Raw genomic sequence first — 25,617 nt, 5'->3', positions numbered from 1 at the left:
GGGCTTACTGCCGATCTTGTTGGTGACATGCTCCTTGGAGGTGATGATCTGGTCCATGTCCGTGCGTATGGAGGCCTCCAGGAGGGGGCGACTGGCCTCACACTTCTGCACCACTGCCTCGTACTGCGCCCCCACCTGGCTCTGGACCATGCTGTACACGGCGTCCGAGATCTAGGGTGTGGGGGGGTTGGGGGGGGTGCGAGAAGCAAGCTGGGTTCAGGCAGAGAAAGCATGTGCCAACCAAATGAGCAGGCTTGGGTGGTGAAAGAACCGAGGGTCACGCCAACCTGCTCCAAAGTCACGCCAGCTGGCGCCTGCTGAGTCCACCGGAATCTGCATGTCTGACACTTTGAAAGGGGAATTTCATGCATGTTCTATACCATGGTCACCGTGACGTGCAGCACGCCTCACGAACACCCAATCTGCATTTTTCAGCAAAATATCACCCCTCCAGCATCATCAGCACTTCTATGTTTAAATTTTATGTAAAATTAAATCTGCAGGATTTTCACACAACAGCAAAAATTTCTAACTGATTGTTGACATTCCCATTTCATATGTGTGTTCTGTTGAACCTTTCATGTGTTCTAATGCTCAATTTCCTATGAGACCTTGGTGCTGCATAAAGGCATAGAGGAGGCTAGACAGGAACAGCACACCAGCAGTATTTGACGTTGATTCCAACTGCATCAGATGTAACGTTTACCAGGAGAAAAGCCTGCAGCATGCGGATCTCCTCAGAACCCACCAGCCCGCGTCGTGGGACCTTCTCGGTTTGTGTGTCGGACCTCTAACTCACCAGCATCCAGTTCCTCTGCTTCTCAAATGGTTTTCCCTTCAGTCGGGCAGCAATGGGCTCTCTCAGCTCTGGGACAAGGGTCTCCATAACCAGGTTTGCCAGGATCTACCAGGACATGCAGACACAAACACCCCCACTTTAAGAATGAGTAGTGAACCCAATGATAGTTGTGTCATCTCTGTCCTGCTGGGGGACAAACACTGACACACCCCTAGAGTCACCAGAGGGCACATCTGCTGTAGCTGCTTCCTTGACAGACTTTGATTTAGTTTCCTTTGCAGCATACAGAAGTGTAAACGACTGTACCTTTCAGTCATAAACATAAGTATCTCCCCAGTAGTGGATATCAAAGTAGTCTCACACTTCCAGTGCTGGGGATTCTTTTATTCTGTGTACTAGTTTATTCAAGGTATTCCGGTTTAAAAAAAAATACATTTAGGCATGCTGTCTGTGAATTCCTGGCATTGTTTGATGGCAGATGCCAAGTGACGGCCTGGCATCTGGTCCAGGGTGCCGTCTGCCCCGTACCATGTTGCGGGGACTGGCGTGAAGCTCACTGGCATCCCTCACTGGATGTGTGGTTAAGGGAGACTGGTGGCCGTGCAGCAGCTCTGTCTTTGACCGTTCGGGGAATCCAGCGCACGCCGAAACCTCACCGAAAGCCAGCCTGGGCCGGTATGCCGTGCAGCCAGAAAACTCACGGTTCAGTCCAACTCAGGGAAAAACGCGGGGAAGCGGAGTCATACGACAGAAAACTGGCTGAGCCAAGGAGGGAGACAGCAAGGCGAGTGTGTCAGAATCTGGGGAATCCTTCAGGAAGCAGAGAGAGCAGCACTAAAAGCACCTCAGACATAAGCAGCGAATTTAAAAGGCTACATCCCCCAAAGCGTCTACCTGTGCACAGCTCCAGAGCTAAAAGCCTAGAGCGCCACCTGGTGTTTCACAGACAGTTTTTACAGTCCCACAATCCAGAGGCATGACGCATGGTACGTGACCACGCCTGGATAGGTGTGGCAGGCGCCTGAAGGTGCAAGCTCACGGCATCAGTCCGTGCCAGCCAAACGGTACGTCACATCTCCAACGGCCGTTTCCCACCACGGCCTGCTGCAGGGCTGCGCATATTCCCAGTGACTGCGCAGGCAGACTGACGCAGCAGGGGCCTGCAGTGCTTATGGCCAGTGAACCGTGATGAGAGCTAAGTCAGCACTGGCAAATGCCGACCGGCCAGATTCCAGGGTTTGTTTACAGTGGCACATGTAAACATGCCCAAGATTCTGAGACAACATGGAAAAGTGGGCCGTTCTGTGCCAACAACAGAATATTTGCCAGTCCAAGACGAGCAGATAGAGGCCAGGAAATTTGTGCTACAAATGGATGGTGGAAGTTAGGCGATACATGCAGATTGATTTAAACTGCCTTAAAAGCCATGAACATCAGTCCTGCTAACAGCTACTCATTAATAATCCCTGGTTAATTTTTCCACAGATGGAGCCTCCTTAGCTAGAAGCCTCGGCAAGGTCCAGTGGGCCGAGGCGATCCTAAACGTGCTGAGTGCGACTCGACTCCGTAAGATGGGCGGAGCCAGCCTCACATGGCCTGTACTTCAGCACTCGGTGAACGTGGACCAGTGTTAACAGTGGGAGGGGACAGGCCGGCAGCAGCGTGGCGATGCCCAGCGGGCATGTGATATAGATACGGGGGCTTTGTGTAGCTAAACAATGGGAGTAAAAGAGAAAGAGGACAGGCAGCGGCACTGCGGCTACGCTCCAGTGAAAATGACATAAAAAGAGAAAAAAGGTGAGTGGCTGATGAAGCTGCAAATCTACACTGTTTGCTGTTCCTCAATACAAATGCACACACAGGCACAAAGACACACATGCACGTGAGCACAAACACACACAAACACAAAGACACACTCACATGGGCACAAACACACACACACACAAACACAAAGTCACACTCACGTGAGCACAAACACACACAAAGACACACTCACATGGGCACAAACACACACACACACACACACACACACAAAGCCGCACTCACGTGGGCACAAACACACACAGCCCCCATATTCATATTTTTATGGGGACTCTCCATTCATTTCTATGGGCATAACCCTAATCCCAACAATGACGACCTTAACCCCTACCCAGCCCTAACCTAAGTAATCAAACAAAATACAAGACTTTTGGTATTTTTAGTTTTTTGACTGCAGCCACAGATTTTTATAAAACTGAGGTTATCCTTGTGGGGACCGAAAAAAATCACACACACATCACATTGTGGGAGCATTTGAACAACTAACAGCAACAGGCTGCAGAGCCGTGCCCAGAAGGGTGGGGGCGGGATCAAAATCACTGCAATATTTAGACTTATAATCCATATTTACTGAGACATTAATGCAGTAACGCAGTGACTGGTGGGACTAGGGCATCCTCATGCTGAATTATGCAGAAATAGTCAAACACAGTAATGAGAAATAGCAGGATGCTGCTGGACGTGATTCTGTTTCACATCATTTTCCTGAGCTGATATCCAGAGCAACCGCACGGGTATTTTCAGCTCTCAGCCTTGTTATGCTTCCTGTTCAAAGGTACAATGGCTCCTCAAGGGCAGGTATGTATCCTCTTGTCTGCTGCCCTGCCTTTCATGAGGCTCACAGACAAGTTTTTAAACTTTAATTCAAATCTTAAGTCATCTTTAAACTTAAATAAACAAACTGTTTTGTACTTCCCATGACATATTCATACACTGCGTCAGAAACATGCTAGTTCACCTGAGACTGGAGGTGGGGGGGGGGGGGGGACGACTGAGCCCCACCTGTGGCAGCTGGGGGTGGGACAGAGAGCTCAGACGGAGTCACTGCTAATGGCTCCACAGCATCATCAGAGGCCAACAAGCCATGGGGCTTATAGAGAATACTGGAGATAATCGCCTCATGACAGGCGGAGCAGAAGATTTCATAAAGGCGTCCATTTCTAAAATTTAGGAATAAATCAAAGAGCCTATAGAATGGAGAATGAATACAAGAATGCTGCGGAGGGGTGGAGTGCTTTACAGTGCCAAAGGTTTTTATTATTAAGTTTTCCAGAATCCTTAATGTAGAGATTAAAACATGCAGATATGCAATAATACATCACATACATACAGGCACACAAACTACAAACCGCAGATATGTTTTTCATAACGGTTTTCATGAGACATCAAAGAAAAAAAATATATCAAGGCAGTGGGTAAATTCACACAACAAGCTTTTATGGAAAGTTCATCAAGGCATGTGCTGTAAAATGAGACGCCAATGAATCACTAGATCCTCCTGAACATGAAATGCCTTCTTTGTGAAGCTCAGTTCAAGGTTACCTTTTGGAGAATGATGTTTATCATGATTCCTGTCATGGTTCCATTGTTGTTCACCCCTATTTAACACTGCTAAATTATGATTGGACTCCCTGTCATAACACCACCCTGAGAAAAAAGTGGGGGGGAATCCCAGCCTTGGATGGAAGACAGACAAAGCAGGAGCCCATGAGGGCTTACAGAGTGTCGCTGGGCGGCGGCCTTGAGCCACACCCTGCCAGGTAAACACTCCTCTCCACCTGTCTCCCGGGATGCTACAATGGAGCCTCATACTGGTATTGGAGACATCTGCTCAGATATCCCATCAGCCCCTGCACCCCCACAGCCAGCATCAGTACTGACAGAAGGTTCCCTAACAAGTTTCAAGCTTTATTTGTCACATGCACAAACACACACTGAACATCTGCGCAGTGAAACGCCTTTCCACCTGCTTCCAGGACTATGCATGAAAGGAAATGCATAACATAAAGGAAAATAACAGAACGTAAAATGTCGAGCATAAATAAGATTAAGATTACAATAACAATAATTCAAGGTGGCGAGGGTATCTGCAGATGTCAATGAAGATGGATAAATGGCAGGCTGGGTAAAGTAAAGTGACCTGTCAGTTGTTGGAGTCCTCGTTCAGTATATGAACAGCCTGAGGGTAACGATCCCAAAGTTAAACTGCGCGTATGTGTCGGAGTGTGAGCACGCATGCAGCACAATGCCCACTTTACAAACTAGCTCCAAAATAAGGAGGTAGGGTTACCCAGTTAGGAATGTGATACTTGCTTTAGGGATGGAATACCTTACAAAAAGCAGCAAAACAACTTCCTTATTTGAGTGACAGTGAAGAGCAGCAGAGGAGAAGCCTCCCCATGCGAAACTGGCCTTTTTAAAAATAGGTTGTTAAAGTTTTTTTTTTTTTTTAAATAGTGATTCAGATGTTTTCAGTTACACTAAAATTAGCTGATGACTGGTAATCGTCATATTTAGACTGAAGGTGCCAAGTTAGCAATTGTTAATTTTGACAAAATGACTGCAGATTGGAAAGGCCCAGAAACAGAGTAGAGGTTCTTCATCTTTTTCTTCTACATCAAAATAATAAAAATGAAATATGCATTATTTTACTTTATAGCAGAACCAGCATATTCACAGGTACCCCCGTGAACGTCCGGATGCCAGCGGCTAAAATGCTTCTCAGCCCCCGAATCACTCGCCTGCTCACACGCTGACCCACCTGCTGGGGCGTCCCGCACATCATCTCCCACGTGCTGTACTGGTCGTGCGCCTGCCGGTACAGCCGCACGGAGTCCGTGAAGGCTGGTGTCTGCACCTTGCACTCCTCCGACAGGCCTGTGCAGATGGAGAAGATCACCGATAACGTTACAGGGGTCACTCAGGACCCCACATCCAGAGCGGGATGAGGGACCAGGATTGACACACAGAGTAATTATACCCTAAACTGCCAGGCCATTTCCATGGCACAACAGTTACAGGTCATTAACATCTTTGCTGTGAGTGCTCTCCATACAGCCTGTCCATTCTCTCCGGGGGCTGTTCTGACTCTCAGCACCCTGCTCTGAGCTACAGGAGGGACTGTTTTTACTGGCAAACCTTCACTTTGGAATTCCTGAAGACTTATGGACACCAGAAAAAAAAGGTTCTGGGACCTTTGATCCTGGAATTGTGACCATCTTCAAGAATCCACCTGGCTTAATATATCACAAATAATCATATTTATTAATCCCAATTTACTGAATTAATTTCATAAAGCACAAAGGTAATCCAGGACAGAATGTCTTGCTAATCTCCTGTAAAATTTCTGAAGGGAATTTTAAAATCGGAGGACACATACTTTCATGTTAAGAGTTTACAGAGAATAATGGTGTGAGAAAAAAAAAATCTTGTTAAATCACAGAGGTCAGAGCCCTTTCAGGCAGCTGAAAGGGCACGAGTGCAAAAGTAACAGCCAAAATATTAGCCCAGTACAGTAGTAGAATACAAAAGGCATCTCTGAACACACAACTCATCAACCTTAAAGGGGCTCTGTGGTAGATCCTACGCAGTACCGGCTGGTCTAAAGTTTAAGCATAGTGTATAAATAACAGGCATAAGTTTGAAATATATACAGACGCTCCTCTACTTATGAAGTTTCAACTTATGAACTTTCAGATTTACAAACGAAGAGGACTGTAAGTCCTAATTGTGTTTATTGGGCTCCCGTTTCCTACTATAGTGTGCGTACTCCCAGCATCCTAGTTCTTTGTTCTTGCGTATACCCTTAAAATGATGTTGAATAAAGACTTACGAACATTTCAAGTTACGAACGGGCGTTCGGAGCGTATCTCATTTGTAAGTAGAGGAGCGTCTGTATATATCATATACATGTACATTCACATTCCAAAGTAAATCGATCAATAACACACAAGTGAAATGGCGAGTTCTGAATTAGAATGGCAGACATATGTCTCAGTCATAAGCTGCAGTTTCATCTCCAAAAAGGAAGTGATAATATTTGCCATGGCAACGCCAACACAGAATACAAACAGTAACTAGCAGGAGATCCTTCAGACTCAAGCTAAGGCAACTCTGGGGGAGGAGTGGACGGGTGGCATCCAAGTATGAAAAAAACAGAAAGGGTCAAAAATGCAAGTGCTTCACTGTCAGTTTCAAGGTCCCAGACACAAACCAACTGGGTACCAATATAGATCAGTTCAAAGTTAAACCACATTTAACGTTAAAATGTCTTGGCTCAAAAATTCATTACAGAAGAGCAAGACATAATTCAGTGAAATATTACAACATACACCAAAGTCATTCTGCAACTTTTCCCCGTGTTTTCCAGTTGTTTTTATAAGCATGGTTTACAGAGACGCATACCTCACGGTCCCTGCATTCCAACGCGGGCCCTTAACTGGAAGATGCTGAATATGACTTACGTCTGCAGCTGGATACTCGCATTCAGGAAGCTTAACAGACCCAAGTGAAAAACACCAAAACAGGGCTACATCAACAGAAGGCGGCACTGAAAGACCCAAACAGCCCCCAAAACAGCCCCCCAAACACCAAAATGGGGCCACCACATCCAGAATTTTCTGGGCTCTGACAAAAAGAAATGATCTAGTGTTTTGGAGACAGTTCTATGTGTGTGCCTATATTTAGGTTTCACCAAATAAATATTGTGAACATATCCTCACAAACTATAAAATCTTAAAAAATACAATTTAGGAGATTGCAGTAAGGCTTTCTTTAACTGCCTTTTATACAAGTCCAACAGGAATGTGATCATGCATAGTATAAAAATGTGAAGTGAAGGGAAATTGCCATAAAGTCAGGAATGCTAACATGTGTGTGTATGTGTGTTACAGTATGTTTATATTACATTGGAGGGACCAAATGGCCCCCACAATGCAATAAAAATCTGTTATGTTAACATTATGGGTACCATTTTTCAGTGAATGAAAATAAAAAACTAGCCAAAAGTCTCATATTTTGTTTGGATACTTATGGTTAAGGTCGTCATGTTGGGATTAGAGTTTTCCCCCATAGAAATGGTTGCGAGTGTCCACCTATGAATGCATTCAGGATTGTGTACCACAGACTTCCTGTTCGTGCTTGCTGTGCATTTGTGAGAGTGTGTGTGTGTGTGTGTGTGGGACCAAGTGCTGCGTATGTTGATTCATTTCTAGAGGAAAAAGACAGGAAGTGAGCAGTGAGAACGGCAGCAAACAGGACGGACACGTATCAGCAATGAAAACGCCGCAGGAGGAGAATTCAGGCTGCGCTGGTGGGAGGCTGCGCTTAATCGCCAAAGAAATCCTGTCATTCTAGAAGATGAGATAACGGCTGTGCTGTAACAAACATTGAATTTTCATTTAATTTCGCAGATGCTTTTGTCGTACAAGTGAGGCAAACATGCTCTCTGCCCTTGCTTGCAGCTGTTGTACATATACTGGGCTCGGAAAGGCATGACGACTTGACGAGCTAAACACCATAATTAATATTTAACTGAAAACTGCATTTCCTGTATGTGATGTGCAGCAAGCGAAATAACCGGTGACCAGTTACAAATATATTAACGATTTAGCCCTTAAGGCATCAATAACAACAGCCTGTTTTATTTTTTATTAACAGAATCATTGTTCCTCTCTTTAACTTAAATGATCCTAATATTCCGTAATTTCAATGGATGCATTAGGAAGCAACAGCTTCGTTAAGAGTGACTCATCCTCCAAAGAGTTGTGTAACCTTCAGAAATAAACACTTAAACGTGTTGGGTGGGAGTGAAACTCTTCTGATTAACCTGTAATCCACAGTCATACCTTTCTTGTTAACACTCCGGAGGAGTTAAAGTCGCAGTGTGTGTTATTGCGAGTGTAAATGTAGCCTTCGTAAATGCTCCCCTTCCCCTTCATTACTCACCACAAAATAAATGTTCAGAACACCAGGTAGCTGGGTGACTAAGGCGAGGCCTGGCTGTTATTCCCTGAAGCGAGGTGTTAACCTCAATTACTCTGGCAAAAACATATACATTTGGAAAAAAAGAGTCAACAAAAGGCATGAAATGCAGAGAAGAATGATTATCTGCTGCTCCCTGAGTGTGTCACCTGTCCATTAAGTCATAATCCACAATACTACAGAAAAAGCCACACATCAGAAAGGCTTCCAGAAACCTTTTGTTTCTGGACACCCTATGATCCTGCATCTCTGCCATTTATAGTCAAGAGATTATATACAGCCGTGCAGCCAACTAAGGGAGATTTCATAAAAGTGGCCATAAAATGGGCGATAATATTGACCGAGTACTGCTGAGGAGGTTCTTTGAAAAACCTTTTTCTGAGATTGTCAGTGGATTCTGAATAGATGCCACACATTAAGCCACAAGGTCAGATGCTTCCAGATCTCCCAGGTCCACCCCCCCCCCCCCATGTTTATTTAGCTGGACAGAGCCCATGTCACTTCCAAGGCTGTAGGCCTCCGGGTTGTGGCGTCCCAGCTGCCTGCACGGCCCAGCGTCAGCCAGTCTGAGGAACCTCACCTGCTGCTGCAGGCCAGGTCTTAGAGGGAGCCCGAATCCTGCTCCCGGGACAGGGAGGGCCTGCATGCATGGTCTATTTAACCCACTTAAACTCCCATAAAAAAGCTAGGCAGGCTTGGGAGCCTGAGGACCGGAGCCCCTCAGCTAGAGGAGATGCCGAAACTGACCCCCCATGTGCTCAGAGTCACGTTGGGCTCATCTCACTGCATAGACGGATTGACGTACCTGCAGGCCCTCGGCTGACAGCAGCACGGGTACTCAGGTGTTGCCGATTTAACTAACTCTTCCATTTTTCCTGAGGTGGGGCGGGGCCCTGCTGTTTGCCAGAACCATAGGCTATACCCTAGGATAACTGATGTATTAATCTGACCCCGCCCACCAAAGGGATCACCTTCCACGTGCCAACATGCCTCAACCGCTGGCCGTTTAGATGCCTCCGATGACAGGAGCCCGCTGGCTACTGGCCCCGCCGTCACACACATCTAGTGACGAGGCAGAACACTAGGAGACCGACACAGAGCCCCCCTTGATGAGGTTCACAAATAGAGGTAGGAGGTCAAGTTGGGTTACGGAAAAGGCAAAGCACGAGGCGAGTTTTGGAGACATGGGGGCAGACTCTCTGAAGAGCCCCAAGGCTAAATCACACAATAGACTCCATTTACTGATGACCTCATCCAGGATGTCGACAGCAGAACAGAAGAGAGGACACGTCTGTACTTTTGGCCTGACTCCAAAATAAGCCTCTCAGCTATAAATACTCAGAGATTCTGAAACAATTAGACCAGCCTGATAAAGACTAGCCTGATTAAGTGAAGGCCCATTCTGAGCAACTGTAAACCTCCAGCCTGAGTCCCTCAGCATGGTTATTTGTACTCAGGCAATTACGCAAAGCAAAAAAAAAAAAAAAAAAAACCAAGAGCAGGATTTGAAAGCACCGGGAAGAGGTAATTTGGTCAGAAATCCAAAAATGACCTTTACCCTTCCAGAAAAAAAGAAAAGAAAACTAAGACAAAGACTCTTCAGAGCATTTGCCAAAACCCCATTCTTGTGGTGCACAGTGACGACAGAGGTTTAGTGCCTCGTGTGGTGAGGTCAGGCACGTAGTTCTGTGGTTCAGGTCATCAGTGCGGTGCGCTATAGGTGCAGCTATGATTTGTATGTATTAAAAACCACTGAAATTTTATAAGCAATTGCAAGAGGAGAGTAAAAAAAGAAGATAATATGCTGTTAGATATTTAGGGGAGAGACTTCTGAGTCACGAGAACCTCCTCCTTGGCGTCGTGCACATGCACGGACTTGCAGACCGCTTGTAATCCTCCGCGAGAAAACATTTGGCTGTTTGGCTGGGTGCTGTGAAAATTCCGCTCTCCTGGCGAAGCTCTTGGGGACACACCCTCTCTAAGCCTCCACCTTGCGCAGGTGGAGTGGAAAAAGGAGGCGTGATCACCACCACGTCCCAGACGCCTCTGCTCCAGTCCTCATCCATTTTCACAAAACACAGCTTGAAATGCTGAGCTATGAAATTCATGATTGGTGTCAGTATGAATGGTCACAGTCCTTCTCTCCACATACCCCATGACAGCCCTGCCATTGCCTGTTTGTTGTCAGTCTGAAAGGTCACAGTCCTTCTCTCCACATAGCCCATGACAGCCCTACCATTGCCCATTTGGTGTCAGTCTGAAAGGTCACAGTCCTTTTCTCTACATAGCCCATGACAGCCCTACCATTGCCCGTTTGGTATCAGTCTGAAAGGTCACAGTCCTTTTCTCTACATAGCCCATGACAGCCCTACCATTGCCCGTTTGGTATCAGTCTGAAAGGTCACAGTCCTTCTCTCCACATAGCCCATGACAGCCCTACCATTGCCCATTTGGTGTCAGTCTGAAAGGTCACAGTCCTTTTCTCTACATAGCCCATGACAGCCCTACCATTGCCCGTTTGGTATCAGTCTGAAAGGTCACAGTCCTTTTCTCTACATAGCCCATGACAGCCCTACCATTGCCCGTTTATCCCCTCTGCCATATGAATGTACAATGCTGTCTCCTCCACTGCTACCTGTATTGTGAATTGACTTGCGCAACAGCCATTTTGCACTATATTACTCATAGTGGTACATTGTTTTGCACAGTTTTCTTATTTATTCTTCATTACCTTAATGTTTATTTTATTAACGTTTTCCTTTATGTATTTGTCTTTTTACTTACGTTATCCTTTTTTTGTATTATTTTCACTTTATCAATGGTTGTATTACTTTCTGTGGTATGGGACAAAGAAATTTCCTCTCAGAGAGATCAATTAGGTTCTGCCTTATCTTATCGTTAAATTATCTGGCCGGCTGAAAAGCTGCTGACGGAGCTGCCAGCGGCAAAATGGAGAGGCTGCTGAACCACGATGTTCCCGTTCCCAGGAATCGACCAGGACCGACTGTTTACCTTGCCGGTTGCTATGCTGACAGCCCAGACAATGGCTCCTTGGGCCCCGCCCACTTACGCTTGCAAATCCAGCGGGCGACTACCTCGCTCAGCATGTGGTCTTGACTGCATCAACTTCTCTCCACACCCAAGCACCTTCATGTCATGAGACATTAAATTAGTTCTGTGCTAGTGCACACTAGCTACGCTGAGATTAACACACATCAGCTGGGCACGTACAGGAGGCAGTGACTGACAATCATCATCGCTTTTTAATTTCTGAGTAAAATGTGTGACTGTGTCCGTCTGAAGAATTAAAATCCTGGCAAGCAGCTGATCCTGTGACTTCTCGCCTGCTGTTTTCCATTCTGGGGGGAAGCTCTGAACGATATCTAAGCCAAAGAAAAGTTCACACAAATGTTTACTCTGAACCCGCACAGCCCTTCATAATCAGTACCTGGGGGGTTAGGCATCACATCTAAATAGCAGAGATGGACTGGAGCCAAGCATCATGACAAGAAGAGAACTAACAGCTGCAAATATAGTCTTCCCCGTGAATGGAGGACACTAGAATAGCACTCTGTTGCTATGGGAATTGTGGGTAATGTGGTCTGGAGGAGCCGCCTGACTGTGTGAGAATTCCACAGTTGCCGTGCCTACAGTGCAGCACAAGGTTACGGGGTAAGGAGGATCGACGCCCTGTGGGTCTGCTCATCCTCAGGCAGACGCAGAGTGGTGAGGGTCACCAAACAGGATACGGGGGTGCTACTGAGGACAGAAGATTTAACATGGAGGAGATCCAATGGGAACAAAGGATGTGATTAAAAACAGAAACTGGAAAAGGTACATGGGACATGCGCCATGGATCATTAACAGAAGAGAAACGCTCGAACAGGAAGTGAAGGCCGTTAGAAAATGCACCCACTTTAGGTACAATGAGAAAGGACAGCTGTTCTATAACTCATACGGTGACAAAGTTTCCCTGTAGGAAAAACCATAGCAGTTACTTGCATGCATTGTGGCCGGCCTGGCAAAGTGCAAGCATGCCATTAAGACTGAATATGTGTTTTATAGGTGACACATTGTGTTTACTGTGATCGACATCACCGCATGCCAACAGATCCTAAGGCTGCCCAGCTCCCTGGGTACTGATTGAAACCAAACCGGAGGAAGCTCTCGTCATTCTGGCAAAGCAGAAGCACGTTTGCACACGAGTGCTGGCAGGCCAGCTGTTACGGCACGTTGTTAAGACAGTCATCTAATTAAGAGAGCGATCTGAAGCTTCTCCTTAATGGTCTGGAGATACGGGAACACAGTACCGTGTAATGTTCCGGTCCCGAAGATATAGCCGGTAAGGGAAGCTGAATTTGGGTTTTTAGAATGGTGCAGGTTGCTGAGCCTATATGTTGTACCGCTGTGCAACTAGCCAGGGTATAACCAGTCATATCAATATCTAAGTGGGTCTAATTCTATGCCATGTCAGGCAAAAATGCTAAACTGACTAAAATTATGGCGTTTATGGAAAGATATAACTTATACTGGCTCAGGAATCATTGATGTTATGAAATGCTTGTAATGAAATGTAAACATAAAAGTAGAAATGAACCATAATGTTTTCTGCTACCAGCTTCTGGGCAAACTGCCCGTTTCGGATACCTGACATGCCTTTCCCATTCCTGACGAAACTGCATGTTTACATCTCATGTTGCCTTCTGTTCCTCCTGGCCCCTCGTGAACCCTGTTCCCTGGGAAAATGAGGACCCTGCTCCCTCCCACAGCGAGGAATCTTTGAGCAATTTCTTCTAAAATGCAGAGGCTGCATCCTAAGTGCCTAGGGAAAACCGAAAGGCATCGACTACAAATGGTCACGTGGTCTGCACCATCCCTTTAATCAGACATGCCGCTTTAAGTAGCCCAGTTAAGAGATCATCATCTGATTTGTATTGTTGACTTGCTGACAAACTCTTTACGGGGTTTTGTGAATGAGGTCATTTAACCAATAATAACCTTTGAATGAGGTCAATGACACCATTGACAGCCATCTAGACTGGCTTTCTCATTGGTCACGTACCACGAGACGTCCTTTCTGTTTGAGTTATATATCTAAATACTTTGAATCTGAGTTGCTTTGTTATTACGACATAGCTACTCAGAGAAAACAGCGAATCACCCTTCAGTACCTCCACTAGGCTGCCGGCATCACGCTGTAAGTGCTTGAGTGGGGAGAGCGGCTGGAGACGGGGTGGGGCTCACCATTGTTGCAATGCCGGATGCAGTCCTGAAAGACGGCCAGCCACTTCTGCTGCTCCTTCTCTGTGGTGACGCAGAAGTACTGGTGTCGGGCGTACGGATGCCATAGGAGGATGGGGAACTGTGTGGCACACTTCAGGCCCGGCGAGCTGCCTGGTTTGGCCTTCACGCCTGGAAAGGTGACGCCGGAGGCCAAGAAGTGTTCACGCACATGGACAGTGGGGACATGCTCACGCACATGGACAGAGGGGACATGCTCACGCACATGGACAGAGGGGACATGCTCACGCACATGGACAGAGGGGACACATATGGGGACGAGTTCATACAGACAGACAGAGGGAACACATTCATGCACACGGGGACACAGGGAACACATTCATGCACACAGGCACGCATGTCATACAAAAGATCCTACACCCATCTATCCAGAACTGACTCACAGGACACTTTATCTTCCCACATGACTCACTCACCCTCCCAGCGTGCAGTTCATTAACAACCCCTCCCCCCCCCCATGAACTGGCTGGTTTACAGGTTGCACAACGGCGTGATGAATAAACCCTGAGAAGCAGCTACCTCTGCAATCTACCATAACCCCCCCCCCCCACCCCCCACATTCCTACTGCGTCCCTCACTCCCAACTTCCCGGTGACACCCTGCCCCTCCTCCCCACTGCTGCCCCCAGCTCACCAGGCAGTGTGGTCTCCAGCAGCTCTAGGTACTTCTCCACCGAGCTGAGCACACGGTACCCAGCACAGTTGATGGTCCCCTTGGGGTGGAGCCCCCGTTCGTGAGCCTTAAGGGTGCGAGAGGGCGGCAACCAAAATGGAGTCAGCAGCTAGAACAAATATTTGGAGTACAGGCACCTGGATGAAGGTGATTAATGAAAAGGACATTTTATAGCAGTACAGCGAGCGCGGGTAACAGGAGGGGTGGCTGGAGAGAGAGATAGCGTTGGAAAAGTGTGCTTTCATTCACCAGCTTGTTTTCGTAGTAGTTGACGACATGGGAGTCTGGGATGAAGAAGAACCGATTGCGCCATTTCTTGTTCTCCTCCAGGTACTGGAACAAATTGCCGGAGAATATGGACTTGTCCTCTAGGGGGGCCTGTGTGAACGGCAGCGAGAGCGACGGTGAGCAGCTGCCAGTGGAGGTGCTCGCGTTCCACCACCGGCAGACAAGTGGCTTCCTCGGTGTGACTGAGGTCAGATCCTGCAGGCGGAAAGTCCTTGAAAGAAGGCTAGTGTCGCTGGCAGTGAAATAAGCAGAGCGACCTGACCTGGCCTGCACCAGCAGCTTCTCATGAAAAGTGTGACCAAGCTGCTCTGTCGTACCCTGAGACTTCCCGTACTTCCTGTACTGAAGAAAACATTGTGGGTTGAAACATCTACTCGTCTCTCGAAAGTACACCGGTCCTCAGCAAGTAGAGATTAAAACTGCACTGACTGAAATGGTGAGACACCCACTGGGTCGTAATCGACGCCGGTTCCCCTCCGGAAACCGCTCCTGACCTGGCATCGTACAATTGTGTGGAACCAGTACAAATTAATGTATACTGTCATATGCAAAACACACCCTGGTGCCTAAGGTGGGCATTCCGTCTGCCCACAATGGCACCCTGTACTTTCAGCAGGAGATCAGTAGGTAGAACTGTTACCCCAAACCAAACTTCCAGAGGTGGAGGTTAAAATCCCACCTCTGCTCTGGCTCTGGTGCTGTATGTTTTTACATTAATTATCCTTTACTCACTTGGTCCTTTAACTCAAACTTTATCTTCTTAGACATTAGATAACATTCTCTGTCACTATATATTTAAAACAAGTTCAACAGCCTAACATGTTTTTCTGGAATGGGTATCCTCTCCTTCGACCCCTGTGCATGCTGGGAAAAGGTCCAAGCTAATCGTGACCGTGTATTAAATAAGCAGTTGTGGCAAATGGATGGATATTTGTAAGGCAGATGGGATAGCTGAACACAGTGTGTGTAGCTTTACCTGACTCCATAACAAAGAGATCAGAGATTGGCTGAGCCAGACTAGGCTCCGCCTCTTACCTTGCGCTGTAGAAGCTGAGACTGGGGCCCCCCGTTGGCCTCAAGTTCAAAGCGCATCTTGTTAAAAAGGGCAACCGGGTACTGCTGTTCGTATAGCTGGGTGAACTCTCCCATCACCTTCCCTGTCCGTGCTGGGGGAGGAGGGGCAAGAGGGAAGGGCACAGGTCAGATCAGAAGTGCAACTGAGACTGTGGGGCAGAGCGCGGCCCTGTGGGTTAGGACTCGTGCTCAGAAGGTCATGGGGTTTCACATGCTCAGTAGAGTGATGTCACCACAAGGCCCCTAACTCTGAACTACTCCCGATACCATGTGACCATCTCTCTTAATAATGCACCTGCTGTAGCCTTTTGCAGTGGAAATGCTCAGACTTGCCATACTGCCTGATGCCGTCAGCCGCATAACCAGGCCTCCACTCACAGCATCAAGTTTTGCATCGAAACAGAGGAAAAGGAAATCGCCTCATTCTACCAGTGTGGCTCACTGGGCCATTTTGAATCTGCTACGACACCGACTCTGCAGACTGGGGATGCTGGTCATTAGCTTAGCAGGTTAATGTTCATGCCTGGTAAATTGTGTGGATTTGTTCACATTTATTACACATGCTTGGCAAACAAAGCAAGGATTATGTTTTTATGTAATGAAATGTGACTGAATTATTGAACTTTTGGCTGCATTTTGTTGGACATGGTGGACGGGAAGTTTGACTGACTGACTGAGAGACAGATAAACAGACACTTTATGAAACCCAAAGAAAATAGCAGCTTTAATTAACACCCAATACTAAGGTGACTCTGAATCATAAAGTGTTGGTTTAGATTAGCCTCAAGACAATGAGGTAGAAGGGCAGGAACACTTCCACAGAAACGGACTCTGGTCTCGTTATTATAAGCTCTGTAAGCCTGCGGAAGGTGTGACTGGGAGACGCCTGGTAGGATTCCACATGGTCCACCAAAAATCAGCGATTCAGTGAAGCAACCCGGTCCAGCGAATTCACATTTGTTGCCGTGCCATAAACGTGCTGTGCAGAGAACAGGCAGAAGGGGGGGGGGCTGCGGTTGGGGGGAGTAGCAACCAAAAGATCTGAGATGGAGAGCTGACTCGCTAATACTAAACATCTGGGATTTTCCAAAATAGTAAGGGGGGGGGGGGCACTGCACTCAGAGAAGAAGGGAGGGTCCCCCTTCAAAACACAGTCCCATCCAATCATATATATGGATATAGTACACGCTCCTCACCTTCCAGCCTGGATATAGTACACGCTCCTCACCTTCCAGCCTGGATATAGTACACGCTCCTCACCTTCCAGCCTGGATATAGTACGCGCTCCTCACCTTCCAGCCTGGATATAGTACGCGCTCCTCACCTTCCAGCCTGGATATAGTACGCGCTCCTCACCTTCCAGCCTGGATATAGTACGCGCTCCTCACCTTCCAGCCTGGATATAGTACGCGCTCCTCACCTTCCAGCCTGGATATAGTGCGCGCTCCTCACCTTCCAGCCTGGATATAGTACGCGCTCCTCACCTTCCAGCCTGGATATAGTGCGCGCTCCTCACCTTCCAGCCTGGATATAGTACGCGCTCCTCACCTTCCAGCCTGGATATAGTACGCGCTCCTCACCTTCCAGCCTGGATATAGTGCGCGCTCCTCACCTTCCAGCCTGGATATAGTACGCGCTCCTCACCTTCCAGCCTGGATATAGTACGCGCTCCTCACCTTCCAGCCTGGATATAGTACGCGCTCCTCACCTTCCAGCCTGGATATAGTACGCGCTCCTCACCTTCCAGCCTGGATATAGTACACGCTCCTCACCTTCCAGCCTGGATATAGTACACGCTCCTTACCTCCTAGCCCATATCCCATATCCCATCTTGCTCTCCATAAGTTGGGGGTCACATCGCAGGGTCAGCCAGCATGCAGCGCCCCTAGGGCTTGGGGGATAAGGGCCTCACTTTAGGACCCACACATATGCGACTGTCGAGGCCGGGGCTTCAACCGGTGATCTTCCAACTACCAGCACAGAGTCTCAGCCTGCTGAATCATTACTGCCCCCTAATGATCCTCCATCCCACAGTCTTAAGACAAGGGAACAGAACTGGGGAAGAATTTGGGTTATAACCTCATACCCAGCAGTAAAAAAGGGGCTTTGTGTCCTTCACATATTTCTCCTCTGCAGACTGACAGGGGCCCTGCTATTGAATCCTATGACAGAGCTGAAGATGTCGGACCAATGAGGCATTATTCTTCGCCTATTCTTCAGAGAAAGCTAACAGCAGGAGTAATCAGGACCGGACATTGCACTGGGAAGGAGTCGGCGTTCCTCTGTATGCACAGTGACTCACGATATCTTAAAACAAACATCCGAAAGGCAGAGAAGGCGCAGGAACCGAGACGGTTCACGAGCTCTCTCAGGGCCCACAGTCACGTCAGCCATGCACTAACGTGATAACGCCATGGGTGAATAGCATGGGGTGGGGGGCGAGACATGGCTGGGGCCTTCTGTGGAATGTGTTCAGCAAACAGGGCCTGGGACGAAAGTGAAAGTCGTGAGAACCGCTAGCAGAACAAAAGCTGGAAGCCCTGGTTCTGGTGTTCCGATCTCCAGCATTGAAATGCAGGGGAGCGGGACATTACTATAAATAACCCGCCTATTTTTAATAAGGCGTTGAGGAAGCCCAAGAGGGGATGGGAAGGGTCGGGAAGGCGCTGAAGTAGGGGCAGACTTGGGATTGGTGAAAAAATGGTGACATCAGCAGTATGGCAGCGAGTGAGAGAGAGAACTTCAGGGAAGAAGCAGCTGTGAGTCACACTCACTGTCTCATGTGATCTGACTGCTGACCCAGGAGGCACCAATCTTCCCACCACTGTGACACTCACATCTCACCAACATAACCACCATCCTGGGATCCAAGCTCCTGACAATGAGCACTTTAGTAAGACTGTCTACAATGAGGTTCATTTCATACAGGAAGCTGACATAATGTAAGTCAATACTGACATAGTCTGTCAGAAGTTCCCGGTGTTATGCAGTATGTTACCTTCACTTCTGATGTTTCCCATTTGTCCCAACAAGGTGCAACAATCAGGTAGCACTGTCTTACAGCAAAACAGCCCTGTGCAGTTGATCTTTAATCCCTTCTAAATTGAAGGAAATCTGTGTGGTGTTTCTGTGGTCTCCCTCTGTCACCTCACACCTCCTCATCCTTCCAGTGAACTAACTTGTCATTCCTCAAACTCATCCAGCTCAACTGCTCAATCGTATAACTCTTCTGCCCATTCCAGGTGGCGTTTCCTCCCCACCCCATTACCATGCAAATGCCCCCCAAAACCAATAACTCTGGAATTCACCTGCCTCCTCTCAATTCTGCGAAGGGCATCGACGATTAAAAGAAGAAAAAAAAAAAGAAGAGAAAACAGCAGCTCTAGTAAGCCCCTGTTCAGTCCACAGCCTCCCCACCTTTCACATTCCTTTCTCCCTTTCCTTTCTTAGTCAACGTTATCATGACAGCATCCTACATAACCGGCCCGCAGCCCACACTGTACGGCACTTTTGTGTTTTTCTTCTGACCTTCTTAACTCTCTCCTTCCTAACTGCAGTTAGCTTTACCAGGTGGCACTCGTCCATGTTCACTTCTCCTCAGCCCACCCTACAAGCCCTGAGGATCCCCCTCGGCTCAGCAACCATCACAGTAAATCCCAGCTACATTGGAGGACAAGGCAGTGCTGCTAATACCCATACAGAACTTGCTCCTTGGGGAACTGCTGGCCCCACGCTTTAACCTCCCCACTGCTTGGGAAGTGAAACAACTCGGCCCAAATGCTGTGGGATGTGTGGTTTTCAGCCTCGCAAGACATGTGCATCAAGCCTCTTCAAACGCCTCCCGTCACTGGCTGTTGAAAGCAGCTTAAATGTAGTTGGAAACCCTGGTTCTGACTTGACTTGAGACCACAATACCATAGGAATGCACCTCAGCCGGTGGATACCAGCCAGACCAAGGCAGCCAGAACCTACTGGAGACGTACAGTAGCACTTCCAACATTGCTGCTACTGCTGTCGACAGGCCATTGATGATGCCATGAGCCTCCAAACAATTGCCTTACATCTTGGGTGTTTCAGGAGAGATTGGGAGCCCTACTCTCTTGGATTTTTGTTGAGACAGCAAAACTCTTGTGTCTCCTTTTTCCAGCCAAAAATATCCTGAAGATGATAAAAAATGATGCGATTCCAATGGCTAAGCGGTGCTCCCCATCAAAGAGGGTCAGGTTTTCATATCTTCTAATGTTTATTTCATTCAAGGCAGCCTGTCCACAATCAAGGCTGCACAGGGAACCCTCAAAATACCCACAGATGACCCTCAAACATGGGAAGATCCACTCCATTGTTGGCAGTAGCTAAGATACAAGGCATGTGACTCAGGACTGTACCTCAGCTCCATAACCCAACTATCCATGTATCTGGTAATACCTGAAAGGTTGCAGCTGTGAAATAATGCAAAAATAAGGTTAAAAATGGGAACTGCTGATCCAAAGTCTGAAAGCAACGCCTGGTTTGGGACCTTGAGATGCAAATGACGGCAGCTTACTTCACTCAACCCTGTAACCAGTCCTAAATCGTGATAAAGGCTCCCACGTGTCATAAAGGTGTGGGTCAAATGGTTTTGGTGATGCCAGGTCAGCAGAGTGAAGTAGCATGGAGAAGGACAAGATGGTGAGGGATCATGAGTCACCTGTGAGATGGAGGTGCAGCAGCTGCACCAGCCAATGACAGGAATTGTAAGTAACATGTGTCCGACTCACTGATGATAGTCAGCAAAAGGCAGAGCCGACATTTAGGCAGAGTGCAGAATGCGGAGGGAAGCAGAGAGAGAGAATGCACACCCAGAGGGCGGGCGCTGTCACGTTAATTGGTTGGAAAAAGTAGCTATTGCCAATGGGCAGAAAAGCTATTTCCAAAGATGTTGGTCAGATGAATTCCCTCTGATTTACCAAAAAAAGATTAAGACCTCCTTGTTCCTTGTTCTTGGATTATTAGGTTCTCTTACAAGTTGGACACTTTGTGTGTGTGTGGTTGATTGTGGCAGGAAGGTAGTATTTAAATACTCTGCTCACTCTTAAGTGATAAGTAAGACGGAGAGTGAGAATCAGAATCGGAATCAGACAAACTGTATTGATCCTCGAAGGGAAATTACTCAAGAGCCCTAAAGGTACCACTTCTCATTCAAGGTGCACAATGTTGAGGGGACGAACCAATCTCTTGGCTGATTCCAGGATAGGTGTTGTCACTATGGTATTGTGGGTAAGTTGCACAGGGCTGCATTAATGCACAGTCTATAGCCTCTAAACATCAGGGCCTCACTGAATCTTGGGAAAAATGAAACAGCAACACTTATTAAATCTGGCCCCCAGATTGAGCACTGCCCCGACTCGGCGAACTTTTTCCACCGGCGGAATACGGATGTTACATTGTTTTCATTTATTCATTTATTGATTCATAGTTGCCATAAAGAGTGTGATCCTCTCTGTTATGCTGCTTCCTCCTTTTGTGGTTTCAGAACTATTTGCCCGTTATCAACAGCAAACAATTACAGTCATAGAGACGAGCAAAACTAAACAAAATAATCGTATTTTGTCCCCTGGGATTTATGAGACAATTGGGAAAAGATTCCAACTGACACAATCCGCTTGACTCTTGACAACACGACTCTGCTCAGCCTGAGACCCTGGTCACTTACAGTACATTATGCAAACAGCATGACCCATAATGTCTTTAGGGTGGAGCTCTCAGTGTCAGTAATATCAGCCTGACCCACACTTTTGCAATTAATATTTTGTTCTTACTATATACATTATGTAAACATTTTAAGGCAGGCAACTTTAGAGAATGTCTCTGATCATCATATGTTAGACTATGTTCCAACTGCCAAACACAAAGGAAAGTTTTGAACCTTGGCAATAAATAAAAAACAAATTTTAAAAAACCACAGCGATCCTGCAGCTAACAATGCTTGGACCCCTAAGCAAAATCACAGTAACACAACTGAGATTTGCATTTAGTTTGGGAAAACAGCAGCATTCTGTAAAAATACTACACCCGTGTTTTGGCTCGAGTACAGCCTGGCTGTGCATGAGCACATGTAGCTGAAACTCGTCTGTGAGAGCATGCCCAAACAACGGCCTGAGCTGCTAACCAGCAGGGGCGGGGGGGTTCAGCCAAACACACTCGAAGCAAAAACAAGGAAATACTCAGCTCTGCTGCCTGTATGACAAATGAGAAGCAAAAGCCCGCAGCAGGAGGGGTGTAGAGCATGCTGTGGAGGAAGATGGGGAAAGACGCTTCAGTGAACCTCCTGGACACCAGTCACATGCGACTGTCAGGTCAAAGGTCATTTGGCACTGGGGGAAAAACACTGCCCTGCCTTGTACTTATGACATGGAGACTTCTTTGGTGGGACACAGGAAGCTCGGGATAAGAGGGCACCTCATCCAGGTGGGGGCCAACCCTGCCAGACCGGTGCCTGTGAGTTTTATTTACGTGAATACCTTGTGTTCCCACGGACAGGAATACTTTTCTCTAGGTTTAAGCAAGAGCCCAGCAAGACAATGCTATTCAGCAGAACCTCATGACATAACGCACATTTCTCACGAATAACAGAACGTGTGACTTGAAAGGATGTGATTAGCGAAATGAAAATAAGCCATACTCAAAATGTCTTGGAGAACATTCTTTCATGAGGCTAGATACTGTGAATGTAAGCAGAGAGATTTCTGTGTGTTTGCCATCATTAGAGGATGCGTGTCTGAGCGTGTGTGTGAGGGAGAGACAGGATCAGCTGTGTTGTCCTGCTGCTGACTGACGGCTGCCTTGTTTTGATGCAGATCCTGCTTGCTTGACTGCAGTTCTGCTGTTCTGGCTTCCTGTCTTAATTGTTCTGGGCCCCTCACTGGTGCTGACTCGGGCAGAGGAAGTGACACGCAAGTCATCCTGGAAGTGACTGGGGTCCCAGCTGATTGGTCACAATCCCCAAAGATGGAGGCGGGGGGGGGGGGGGGGGGGGGGTGTCATTGGTGTTTTCCTTGGAGCCCACTCATGTCATTAATGCAGCAACATCTCAGCCTGTGTTTTTGAACAATTATGTTGGTTCATGGCTAAAATACTTACGGTTATAATAATTTATACATAATCTTCCATTTAAATAAACGGTGGCAGTAAATAGCTTCATGAACAATGCTTTTGTTTTTCTCTTATCTGATTTGATCCCGGGGTTACTGTAAGCACTTAAAATTGTCCAATGTCCATATCAATGTCCATAAGCTCTTGGTTAACAGCAGTCACATCATTTTAAGATCCATTTTTAAGGTTTTCTGAAAGTATATTTTCCCCCTACCTAAAACATTAAAAAGATTTATTTAAAACACACTGTTTGCACTTCTTTGTGGAGAGTTTTGCTGTATTCTGCCAGTCACTGATCTATAAGGCCTGCATACAGTGGTGAGGCACCCCATCAAAGTTTGAAAAGGACCAGCTTGACCAAGTAAGGGAAGTCTGGGGACTCCTGAAAGGTGGTGGAGTCTCACACACGCTGGCTGGATCCCAGGGCACCGGGCGACACATCCAAGAAAAGGTTTGGTTCAGCTGGCAAACCTTCTGCGTTCCAAGGGTGGAAACAGCGCAGGGAATTCCTGAACACCTGAACAACCTTAACACTGAGTCACACAGCAGAAACATCAGCACTCACAAAGAACTTGTGTTAATCTGCAAAAGGCACTTTTAATGTGAACATTGCCAGAAGGTGAGCGCTCCACCAGCAAAAAACAATGAATTACTTAATGTGCACATCTTGTTCCCAGCACTTTGGGGGTCTTTTGCATTATACCTTTGGCAGCCGAGTGTATACATTCATGTTATTGTCCATCTGATTTAATTCAAATACAGTGAACTTATGAAGTTCAGGCAATGCAGGACTGAAAACAGTGGGCTCCGTTTTAATTCCACTAGTGTGAAAAGCAAACAAATTAAGTCCAACAAATCATAATAAGCGTGAAATTTCCACCTTGATAAACAACTTTACGAAGTCTTATAAAGATAAGCCTGCCTGATTTTCTTTACAAACTGTAAATACTGTAATAAGCAAGCATGATAAGAATGCTGCACAAACAAAAGAAGTTTCCACAAGACACATAACATATTTCATGTTCCTGTTTTGCCACTGGCACTGGATTTCAAAGCTGTACAGTTGAACTAAAAAATTAAATAGAAATCAGTTGATTTAGACCTTGGGGACTGGTGACGAACGCGAAAAGGAATTGCGTTACAAGGGCCTCGCTTATCAGATGCAGGTTATCATAGCAGCAAAGACGGGCCACCTTGCATTCTGCCAACCTGCTTTCCCTGTGATTACCAGAGCACGCAGGTGTACTTATAGAATGGATCTCATCTTCAAAAGTGCCGCCACGTGGATGATACTGGGCTTGCTTCTTCACCCCCGAGCGTGCTGGCACCTGTCAGAGCATTTGCACTATGAAGTGGGGGTGGAAAGTAAAGCTTGCAGAGAGGACCCCTTCCTTGCCTTGCACCACATGGTCCCCAAAACACCTCCCCCCAGGTTCTGCCGAGCAAACTCTGCACATTTGGAATTTCCTGTATCCCAGCCCGCATTTTTGCTTTGTAGCCACCCCTGCTGTGAAAGACCCCAACCTCCAAATCCTCCTGTTTGCAGATTGCGAGTATCTGGTCTTTTTATGCAGCTGTAAGTTCTGCTCAGCCCCGGTGCAGTATGGATCACACCCTGTTCCTCTCCAAATACACTCCGCTGGATTATGTATATTACACATAATCGGGTGCAGACACCATGTACGTCTGTTGTATTAGTACAAACAAACTGGTAGGAAAAGCACCAGTAATCAAACTTCTTCATGTGCAGAGGCTAACAGGAAGTTACAAGGCTTGACGGTCTGCCATGGATAGAAGCCAAACTCAGGGAATCCCAGAATTTCTTCCGGAGCTTAATTGAATCTGGCTCTTTTCCATAAGGAATCTGCGGAAGAGCAAAGAGTAACTTAACTGCCAACCAAGACAGAAGGGCCCTCAAAAATTTGGTTACCAGAATCGCAGATGCTTCCTAAAGTGTGGGGTTGAGTTCCAAATGCTGGTTTTTCAATTACTGCTTCAGCGTATGTATTATATTTGACGTTGGACTAAAATAACGACTCAGACAAATAGCTGCACATCCTTTTCCAGAAGTTAAAGGCAAGTGAGACTAAGGACGTATTCTCCGATAGGGAAGAAGAAGGTGCTCTGCAATTGATGAAACGTCATTAATGCAGCAGGGAGGAACTGCAATGGCAAACAGACGGGGATTGATTCGTGTTTAAAGCTTCTACAATGTCTGTTTCAGATGGTTTAATTTTAAGACGTTCATAGGTGTGGCTGCCGGAAGTGGTTGCGAAGAAGCAGTCGCCATTAGCACTTTGAGAGCAATAAGAGCCGCTATGTCCCGTTCATCAGCCTGAAGCGACTCGGCTGCATCCCGGGACTTGGGTGAGTGAGTCTACAGAACCACCGACAGCACTGCTGCTGCCACGGCTGTCAAATGGTCTGTGGTTTAACTGGCCTTCAAAGAGAATCTGTAAAACAGTCAGGACTGCAGGAAACCATAAACACAGGCGTTCAGGCACACAGTGACTCCACGAAGTGGTGAGTGCAGAGAACCCACCCCCCCC

The 25,617-nt window shown here is 47.0% G+C and overlaps 1 protein-coding gene across 1 annotated transcript in view; it reads right to left on the bottom strand.

Annotated features, from left to right (window-relative positions):
- niban2b (niban apoptosis regulator 2b) overlaps positions 1-25,617 on the bottom strand; it is a 34,780-nt gene that overhangs the window by 6,845 nt on the left and 2,318 nt on the right. The window contains exons 2-8 of the mRNA XM_072706907.1: positions 15,899-16,029; positions 14,825-14,953; positions 14,537-14,642; positions 13,847-14,014; positions 5,382-5,497; positions 800-904; positions 9-171 (exon numbers count right to left, since the gene is read on the bottom strand). Coding sequence (XP_072563008.1) covers positions 9-171; positions 800-904; positions 5,382-5,497; positions 13,847-14,014; positions 14,537-14,642; positions 14,825-14,953; positions 15,899-16,029 — 918 coding nt within the window. The remainder of the gene's footprint in view (positions 1-8; positions 172-799; positions 905-5,381; positions 5,498-13,846; positions 14,015-14,536; positions 14,643-14,824; positions 14,954-15,898; positions 16,030-25,617) is intronic.

The sequence above is a fragment of the Paramormyrops kingsleyae genome, chromosome 2 (genome assembly GCF_048594095.1).
Source record: "Paramormyrops kingsleyae isolate MSU_618 chromosome 2, PKINGS_0.4, whole genome shotgun sequence".
Lineage (NCBI taxonomy): Eukaryota > Metazoa > Chordata > Actinopteri > Osteoglossiformes > Mormyridae > Paramormyrops > Paramormyrops kingsleyae.
This window is presented reverse-complemented; position numbering and strand designations above follow the sequence as displayed.